We start from the raw sequence: 10,472 nt of genomic DNA on the forward strand, positions 1-10,472 counted from the left end.
GCGCCCAGCCCCGGGGCGGCCTCGGCCTCGACGACCCTGGTGTCGTGATCTGAGGGGCTGACGGTGTGGAGCACGAAAGAGAGCTCCGGCTCCAGCATCTCCTGCACCAGGACGGCCATCTTGGCGTCCCCCTGAGGCACGCCAGCCACCCGGCGGCTGAGGATGGCCCTCCGAGTGTACAGCGAGGCCCAGACCCGCGCTACTGCAGACCCGAAGTTGGTTGGGTCTGAGAGGCTGACATTGGGGATGGACTCGTAGAGCCCTGCAGCTGACATCCCGGCCAGGTCTTCCACGTTGGCGCTGGACCTGACGATCAGCCGTCCGTCCTCGGGGAAGATTATTTTCAGGGATTTGATGGCTTCTTCAGTTGGTGAAAGTAGCGAGACTATTGCTTGTAGCTCGGATGATAGGGTGTCAAGTTCACCATTTTCGATTTCAGCTGTCTCAATCTTGTCTAGAAGGCTTGTAAACGGTTCCAGTGATCCACTTTTCTTGAGGGCATCCTCCATTGATCCAAATGGAAGCACAGCCCCAGCAGGAACTTTGAATGCTGCTGGAATCCCTTGATCGTTGTAAACTAGCCAATGACAAAATAGAAAGAAAAAAATAAGATCAGAAATTATTTGCACAAAATAATTAGGAGAAAATGTTTCTATTACATGAGTTATGATATGTTAGGCGACAGTCTTAACCATATCGTTACCATTAGCAGAACGTCCATCGTAAAAAAAAATGCTCACTGGTTACCATGGATTGATGGATAGCACTACATACTGACTACGTATACATAAAATGAGTTATATATTTGATAGGTACAGGATTAGATGATGTACTATCGGTGTATTGAGATTCTACCAAAATTATACCGAAGAACAATGGCCCTTGCAGCAAAAGACCAGGGTGTACTTTGTTTTAATATGAAAATGTGGAATTAGATTTATATAGTAGTTTATGTTAAGCACTTTCGGCTTCCCTGTTGTTAATCAGAAGTGTACTATACCCAGCTATTCAAAAGTGAATGTTTACTTAACAGTTGACACTAAGAAAGTTGAAGAGCATCTCACTCTATTCAAAATGCTCTGCTTTTGAGCAGAAATGTATTATACCCAGCTACTCAAGCAACTTGACTGAATGTCTGAATCTTTACTTGACACTGAGAAAATTTAAAGAGCATCTCACTATTCGAAATGCCTGGTTTTTAAAAATAATACTGTCGACTTCCTATAAACCTCTTAGCAGTTATGATCTTGCAACACTTGTTAGTTTCCATTCACAAGAATGTTGGAAAACAAATATAGACATAACTTTAACGAATTTTACTGAAAAAATGTACCTTTATTTGACAGTGAGGCCAGCACAGAAAGAGTTCCACAAGCTTTAGCTTTAGCACCAGATGATTCAATCGATGCTTCTGCAAGCTCCAGAACACTGGAACTACCATTTTCGCCTGAAGTATAGCTTTTGGGCTGAAATGTTGTCCCATGGAGAACAGAGAAAATGAATAAGTAGGGGTAACAGACAAAATATGCAGGATCCTAGGAACATCTAGTGTAACATGTGATGAACAGGAGACAGGTATGTCTGTTATATGTGTATTAACGATGAAGAATAATAACATACCTCAGACACGTTCGACAACTCGTCCGTAGCCAGTGGTGAAGAGAACGAATTTGATGGTTTCTGTATAATGGATGGCTCTGAAGACATGTCACTGCCATCTGAAACTGACAACTCAACATCACTGGATGATGCTCCCAGCCTGTAATAAATCAAAGCGAATTTTGTCTAGTTCCCACAGACAAAAAAAAAAACCTGGACCTCTATACTGATGCCACCTTCAATCAAATTCTTGACGGAAAACAGAAAAAACCATGCATACGAAAATAGAGCATAACCTGACATGTTTTCCCTCAAGCAACCTCATATCTGCAATTTTGTCATCATCTTCACAAGTTACAAATACAACTTGCTCCTGTAAACATGCCAGCAGTCGCAATATTTCAGGAACTGTTGCCAGTATAAGTATAAGAAAACAGGTTTGGCAAGACTAACTTGACGAGCTCTAACACCAAGATGTGATAGGTGAGGTAACTCTTGTAGAAGAATAACACCCACTATATTATCGCCAGCAGCTTTGACCTGTCAAATAAAGAACAAACCCTGGCTATATAAGTGATTTGGGGAGACAGGATCGGTAAATCAAGAATTTTGATGTTCCAAAATTACCTCTTCATCTCCATCAGCCTTATTTACAAGTAGAACCACAGGTCCTTTGATGGATGAAGGCAATGATCCAGGAATGATTCTTTCTACCTAAATAAACAAACCATTGCAATAGAAGCCTGAGTTTTGACTGTAATACAGCCAGAAAGGATAGCAAGGGTTCCAAAATTTGTTAAGGAGTAATAATACTCGGTGCTTTTAACAAGTAGAAACTGATTCGATCAGATTTAAAACCAAAGTTTAATTTGGCTGGTTACTACTAATTAATTTTCATATCCCTTTGGTTATCTCTAGGCCAGACTAGATATCAATTTGACATGACGGCATGAGGCCATACAGAATTCAAGTATCTGACTTGATGTCATGTCAAAAAATCATGTAGCCTGTGCTCACAGAAATATGTCTCGCATGGCCCAGGCCCAAACCTAATTAAATTAGGCATAAAGTCTACGAGAATTTACACAAAATATTCTTTTATGAAACCAAACAAATGTATTATGTATGCCAATGAAAAATATATTTTTCTTTGCAAAATGCGACTATGGTTGAAGGGACTGACTGGGATTTAATTTGCTCACACACACTCAACCTTCTGAAAAATATGACATGTTCACCCAACTGACACTGGTTATATTTCTGTTCTAGGCGTGATGTTGAACAACTTGTGGGCATTCTACACAGCACGGGACAAAGTGGCTTATGCATTCAACTCATCTGAACCTGATTGGAAGTGCACTAGCCTAGAGCAGGTGGCTCCCTGCTGGAGGGCTTTAAATTGCAGCAGGCTACAGTATTCAGATACAAGCTGGCCCATAGCACAAATGATATCTTCCAATGGCATGGATCATAGTATGTAAGTAGCAATAGGATTAACTACCTGCTGCATTGCAAAATAAGTGTCCAGGTTTTTTCCCCCTCAAAACAGTAGTATTTTCCTAAGTAACAACATCATGCCAACATGGCAGCAAAACATACGGAAGCTTATCGCAAGAATCTTTCTGCTTTCCTGCATAGTTCCAGAAGATACCTGTATCAGGGCTCCATGGGCTACTCCAGGAACAAGAACATCCCAGCCGGACGATCCAATTACTACTCGAACAGCTTTCAAAAGTACAGTGCAAAGTTTGGAGACCTGAAAAATAACACTAGAAAGTACATAAGAAGTTAGGATTGCCAGGATTATATGCAACAATAAACTACTGTGATTTGGAAGAGAAAAAAAGGATTACCCAGCACGAATTTCAGCCTCGGTGTAAGTTCTCACACTGTTCTCTGGTATTCCAAGGGCATTCCCAAGGACCTACAGAAGCAGACAGTCACAAAATGTTTAAGGTTTGTGATAACAGAGTCCACTTTTCTATTGGTGAAGCACCAAAATTTACAAGCTCAGTTAGTTGGAGTGTGTCATGGATGCAACTTCCTTAAGCGGCATTCTTTTTGGAAAAGACTGGCAAGGAAGTAGCGGTCACGCTAACAAATAGTAATGTCAACGGCAAAAACAGAACAAAAGAGAAAACAGGAGGCAAAAATTAGGGACAACGATGGACAACCAAGATGGCCAATATTTTGGGTAGCAATTGTTTTCCCTACTTGGTTTGGCCAACCCTTTCCTTGTGCATTTGTTTAGTTTAAGGAATGGCTCCAGCCCATCTCCCACAAGCATAAAGTTAGTAGTAAAATGGGGAATGAGATCATCACGCCAAAATCAAGAGATAGTAATCCCATGATGGGGTGGTTCCAGAAACCAAATACTCCAGGAGTTCAAAATTTCTCTAACCCGAATTACCCATTAGTCCATGACTAACATTCTAATCAGGTGGTCTGACAAACCAGTATAGGACAAACCATGCAGTTCTGATCCATCAAGCGGTAGGCAGAGGACACATTCACTGGGCAAAACTCTCACCTTGACATTTTCAGGGAATACAGAAAGAAGTGCTTCAGAATACTCTTCCGTTAATCTCCTTGCTCTATCAAGTGTAGCTTTAAGTCTTAGTGCCCAAATATACTTGCCATCTTCACTGCCTATAAACATGACATGCTTTCAGGACACTCCTAACTATAACAGGAACATACAAAGGGTGAAACATTCACGATAGATGTTAAAGAAGAAAAGGGCACCTTCACTTTCACATAGACCTTCCTTCTTCCAAGAAAGAAGCTCGTTCCCTATGGCAATGCATTCCTCTGGCTTCCAACCTGAAAAGCCAACTTGATTGACGCCAATAATAAGGGCATCAAGGGTATCGTCCCATACACTTGTATTTCCAGCCACACATTGTGCAAGTGAAGCTGATCCACCTGAAGCTTCAAGACCATTGATATATCTGTTATGGCACAAGAGCAAAGCAAATAAACTCAATGTATCTCCAGAAGAAGAATCTAAGTTTACATCGGTAGATCCTTTATTCTGACAACTCAAAATGTTAACATAGCCAGGCAAATAAACTCAAACAACTTACAAAATAAATTAGCAGCAGTTGGTACCATTCCAGCATACAAGACATAAGTGACAGTGTTATTTATCTATTAACATAAGTGAGCTAAACAAAGTACAAGACAATATGTTGATTACCTACCAGCGTACCTTATACTAAAATGAATCAGAAGCGTTGGGTTATTTCATTTCTATACAGCGAGTGTTATAGCTTTAGTGGAAGGGGGTCAACAGCAGGGAAGAATGAGGATCTCAGGCTTTGATCACATCGGATAACAACATGGTGTACGCAAGGTGTCGCTGCCCCAGCAACGGCAGAACTTGTTCCTGGCTGTAACAGCGGACTCTGTTAACTTTGGCTCACCAAAAGGGAATTTGATTATTTCTTACCAAGCAATCAGCTGATGACAACATCTTTAAGTTGGTGCTGCTAATGACCATATCTAGCTAAGAGATATGATAGCTAACCAGATTAACCATATTCTGAACTAACTTACATAAGCCAACTCGATTTCCAGCGTGCCCTTGAAGTATTGTGCATGTCTAGCTAAGCTGGACAGGTGCCTGACAGGCTACCATGTACTGCCATCGGCTCTGGTTCAATAAGCAGGTGATGATATGTTACACCCAGAAACAAGCCCACAACATCTCCTATTCTCCTCCCTCCTGGAAATACAGCGCAACCTCGAGATGGAATGCACGATGGCAATGGCAGAATCGCTAGCATTCTGTACTACAGGACCAGCAATTCCAGAACCTTGCATTCTCCCTCCAGGAATGCCAGTAAGACATCCTCCCTCATGGGGTAGGTGTTAGCTCAGGGTGTACCTTCCATTTGCGTGGGTAGGGTATGAGAGGTGGGAATGAAGCGAATGGTTTCCTAGGAAGAAGAGTAGGTGGGCTTGGTCCTTAAATTTGGTGTGCCCCTGGCCCAGGACTACATTGGTGCATGGGGTGGGAGGGGCCTGAGGACGTGGCTAGGTGCAGCAATTGAAGACAACGCTTGAAAGGGTGGCGTGTGGGCGATGGTTGTCAGGATGGTCAGAACAGTTGCGAGTTATGATACACGATACAACTTGTAGCTTGATGATACAAATAGCCCTTTATTCTACAGTGCTGTCAAAATTGTTCTGTGACTTGTAGCTCAATGATACAAATAGCCCTTTATTCTACAGTTCTGCAAATTACTCTATAACTGAAGAAGACCAAATCAATAACGTTGCATTGAAAAAACATCATATGATTTGTAAGAAAGTGCAAAATTTGGTTTAAGCTAATGAATTCATTACCTGCTTAACAAAACAAAAGAATAATCCTCAAGACCAATCTCACAAAGGCGCCACTGCAGAACTTCAATAAGTAAATATAATTGAAAATGTATGCAGCAAATTTGAACAAACTTTCTGAGTTGTGTTTCGATCAAATAACCTTTTGTCGCATTGCTATACCGGCATCAGTCGCATCATTTCTAAGGCCACTTTCAAGGCCCTTCATTAGAACTGATCTCAATGAAGACAATGACTGCAAGGTCTTCATCACAACTTGAATGTTCGCAGCATCCACTTGGTCCAAACTCTGAAAATACTCGATAAAAGAACTTCCATGAGACAATATACGAATGATGCATGATAACTGAAGCAATGGGTCCATTCTACCATTCTACAACTGAAATGGTAGAAAGTGGACTATCATGACACACAATAAGCTAGTAAGGACAGTCTATTACTGAGTACGTAGATGTAAGCATCATATCTTATGAAGGTATTCAGATTCACAAGACTGCAGTGCATCGTGAACGCCATTGAAACAAGCTGGAGTTAGATGCTTCCTATACAATTGCAAACATATAGAATGACGTCATGCAGAACTTGGTAACATAATTCACATTTCTAAACATTGTTTGCTTGTTTATATTAGATGATCAGAGGGAATAAATGTTTGAATTTAAAAAGAAAGCACAGAAATATGCCTGAATTATTGAAAACTGTGAAGTGCCAGTATTAGCTTGTATAACACGCTGAAATATGAAACAACGAAAAATCACTGTTTTTAGTAAAATTTACCTGTTTGGTTTTGACAAATGATGACAATGCTTCTAAGCCAGAATCATTCAAAGACTCCTTGATGGATTCCAGTTGTTCAAACAAGCTGCAGAATTGCCAAATACCATGTTACATATCATGCATTAAAATGAATTTTATTTTATCATTCCTATACAAAACCATTTGATGACCATCAGATAAGTGTTCATTGCTACAGAAAACATTTGATGCTCAGTGAAGGGGCTGCTTTTATAATTGTTCATCGAATTGTCTCTTTTAGCTTCAAGGTTGCGCGAAAACTAGCACTCTAGCAGTACATACTACACATCTAATATACATTAGTCAAGTACTAACATTTAGTATTGTAGATTCTTACTTGCACATCAAAGCAGGTAGGGTCAATATATATTTTAAATTATAATGATATCTTTTACTAGCTCCAATTTATGCCACTGTGCTTCATCTTGAATTATTGTTTATAACTTTGTTAGTATCATGGTAAATATATGAAATACTTACTACCAGAATAACTGCAGTAAATCTTCTATTCTCTTGTTTCTGGGCAGCTCCTTTTTACGTTTTATGGAACAGTTCCATACGGTTCCTAAGGACATACAAGTCTTCTACCATATTATAAAAAAGAAGTTTTCTGCCATTAATTTTTTGTTTATTGATTTGGGTGCAATCTTCTGTCCTTAATTCTTTATCACTATCAAAATTGTATTTCTGTATCAATACTTCTAAACGCAATAGGTCAGGAATTAGAAATTCCGAGCTGATGTCAATATCTTTCAGTAGGATCAAAAAGTTCAGGAAGAGTCAAAGTTTCATTAGTTTAGTTTAGCAAATAGATATTCTGGAAGTAGAAAATATGGGAAATAAAGAGTTAGACAACCTGCCGGCATTAAAGAAGTCTTTTAGTTCGCTATAAAATATTTGGAATTGTTCGACAAAAGCGCCATTGTATTCTCCAGGATTCTTTGTAATCCTAGTAAGCATGGCTTCTGTAGCAACAAGATCCTCAGGGCCAGCACTTCGGTGAAGCTTGTTTTGTATGGTATGCTTGATTTCTTGCTGTTGACAGTAGAAGATGGAGTGAGTTGCAAATAATCCGATGGTAAGTTACTCTATACTCTCGGAAGAGATCATCACCTTGAGCTCATGTGGGATGTCATTGCGATGAGCAATATCACGAATTCGTGTTAGAGGGACAGTGGCAGTAAACTCCGACTTAAACGAAGGTAAACAAGGATGAATCTTGCGAATCACAAGCACATCCTGCACGAATGTACATGAAAATATGAAAGTGATAAATAATTGATAACTAGTAAGTACTACAAAGTTAAGTCACTTATTTTGGGACGGAGGGAGTATTAGGTTGCACATTTAAATTTAATTAACCTTAAGCATTACATTGTTAGCAAAAGAATTATATAACAGTAACAAAGTCAGACTAGTTCATCTTAACTAAGGGCACAGTGATCAAAATTATAGATAGTTAAATACTTAGAATAGATGATGATGGTTATCTAACAGTTGTGATGGGAAGAGCAAACCTCAGGTGATATGCCTTTTGTGTAGTACATCTTTTCAAGTTCACGGAAAATTTGCCTCGATATCTCAGCATGTTTGTTGGGTCGGTAGTGACCGCCATCTTCGGAACAAGATATCTGACCTGTATAAATCCACTGCAATAGAGTGAACCAATTAAAAATATATTAATATACTTTTTATCAGTCTCTGTTTTCAGATTAACAATTTACAAAACAAAATTAGTTTTCCAGGAAAATGCTGACAAATAGCATATTAAACTGCATTTCAAGAAAGATTTAAATAAATAGCAGATTGTATGTTTTCGGATGAATGTTTTTACAAGGGAAAAATAATTTTCCAAGAATTATAATGACAAATAGCATAGTAAAGTGCAGTTGGAGAAACCTTTAAATAAATAGCAGAGCATATAAGAGCCTCCAATCTACTTTGATCATCAACAGGTTCTGACACAAGCCGACGAACAAGATCTAACTGCAAGAAAAAAACACTTATTAAAAGAAGCTATTAGCATTACATTGAATGTAATCTTTCTAAAAAGACATCAAGTAACAGGGTGCGGACTTCACCATCCACTGATTGTTATCTTTTGTTAGTTTCATAAAAGAAAGGTTAAATATTTAAAGACAACAGTGACCAACGTGGGAGCCTTAGGCCTTGTACAATGCAAGGTGCTTAGGGAGGTGCTTAGAGACATAAACCAGTTTTTCTTTAACATATTCACAAGAGATGCTTTCAGTTGTGACAACCACTACCAAAAGGGAAACAGATAGCTAGCAACTATACAACATTGCTGCATCCGCTCAGGTGGGGTCCTGAAAGTACCATACACTTCCATCTGTCGATATTTAAATTTCAGTGTTGAGCTTTCACTTTTTAGAATAACAGAATATGGAATACTAGACCTTTTTGACAGGGTCAAAAACAAATCAAGCCAACTTACCTTCTGCCACCAGTTCTTAGATGATTTATCACCCTCGACCAATTTCAGTGCCATTCCACCTAGCCCAGCTGTATCCCACATCCTGTCACTCGACTTATTCCCATGCTCATTTGACCTCATGAAAACAGCTTCGCTACCTTGCCATTGCCCACCAAATGAGCTCGAGTCAGTCTCTGGTGCTAAATTGGCAGCTGAAACATCTCCAACCGTTTGCGGAGCAGCATGTTTGGGTGCTCTATCAACCTTTGGTGTTCCCGAAGGACCTAAAGGCTCTTCTGTCTTATCCCAGTTGCACACTATATCAAGTGTACCACCTTTTGGCAGCTGAATGGCACGGTTGTCACCACCCTCCCACGTCTTGTCATTTCCCCCTTTGGAAACTATCACAAACTTGAACTCCACAGCTGCTTCGCCAGGGAGCTCCAGCTGGCAGACCCAGCCATCCTCTGACCAATCCAGTTTGACGTGTTGCTTCCATGCCCCAAGCTCCTTTGCTGAACCTATGATACCAACATGCTCACCATACTTAACCTGGTGCTGTAAACAAACCTGGAGCAGCACCGAACCCGACTTTGAAGGATCGGCTCTGTTTTTCTCCTTTGTTCTGCAGTAAACAGAAACACATATAAGCTGCATCGCCAAATTATCGAGAAAATGGAAATGGGTAATAAACTGCAAAGCTGCATTTGTGCAGAGAACTATTTAAGGTGAATTGTTTCAGTTTGTCAATTTTACTCAATTCGCATATGCCAGATAGACATGTAAGCATTGTGAAGGGAGAAAAAAAAACAGTACAGTGACTGACAGGATGGCCCAGCGCATCAGATTCAGCTTATTCAGTATCTAAAATGCTAGAATGGGAAATATCTTGCATGCCACTTTCAGAAACACTGAATTTCTCAGCCTGAGTTTGTGTGGAACTGCATTTAATTTACACCTGGATGGGTGGTTGGTTTGATTGACAGGGTCATGAATGGCAATGCCGGCTTAGGATCGAAGTGCACTAGATCGGTTTTCCGTGGTTGTGCTACATCTCTGTACTCTTTGTGGCGCCATTGGCCGCCGTGGTACATGTGTGCTCAGTACGGCTGCTGGCTCTGAGTCATGAGATGATGGCCGAGCAACCTATTGAAATCGTCATCATCTTCCATAAGAAGAAGAGAGATTCCGTCCCCACCCCATCCACCCGAGACGAGGGCCTTACGAAATTACACTGACGGATTACGAGAGGGAAACAAAAGAAGAGGCAAGGAGGCATTACATACATCTCCGAGGG

General features: G+C 40.3%; 1 protein-coding gene across 1 annotated transcript; it reads right to left on the reverse strand.

Annotated features, from left to right (window-relative positions):
• Position 1: 1 nt before the first annotated feature.
• Positions 2-9,800, reverse strand: LOC125529902 (phosphoglucan, water dikinase, chloroplastic; the record flags this gene model as incomplete). The annotated part of the gene is given in 18 exon segments (XM_048694322.1): positions 2-577; positions 1,334-1,466; positions 1,621-1,759; positions 1,896-1,972; positions 2,053-2,139; positions 2,227-2,313; positions 3,251-3,368; positions 3,453-3,523; positions 4,130-4,248; positions 4,345-4,550; positions 5,950-6,002; positions 6,089-6,235; positions 6,724-6,808; positions 7,598-7,776; positions 7,855-7,980; positions 8,259-8,390; positions 8,641-8,727; positions 9,197-9,800. Coding segments are annotated over 18 exon segments (3,026 nt in total), but the record flags the coding sequence as incomplete, so codon positions are not given.
• Positions 9,801-10,472: the final 672 nt, after the last annotated feature.

The sequence above is a fragment of the Triticum urartu genome, unplaced genomic scaffold (genome assembly GCF_003073215.2).
Source record: "Triticum urartu cultivar G1812 unplaced genomic scaffold, Tu2.1 TuUngrouped_contig_5938, whole genome shotgun sequence".
Classification (NCBI taxonomy): Eukaryota; Viridiplantae; Streptophyta; class Magnoliopsida; order Poales; family Poaceae; genus Triticum; species Triticum urartu.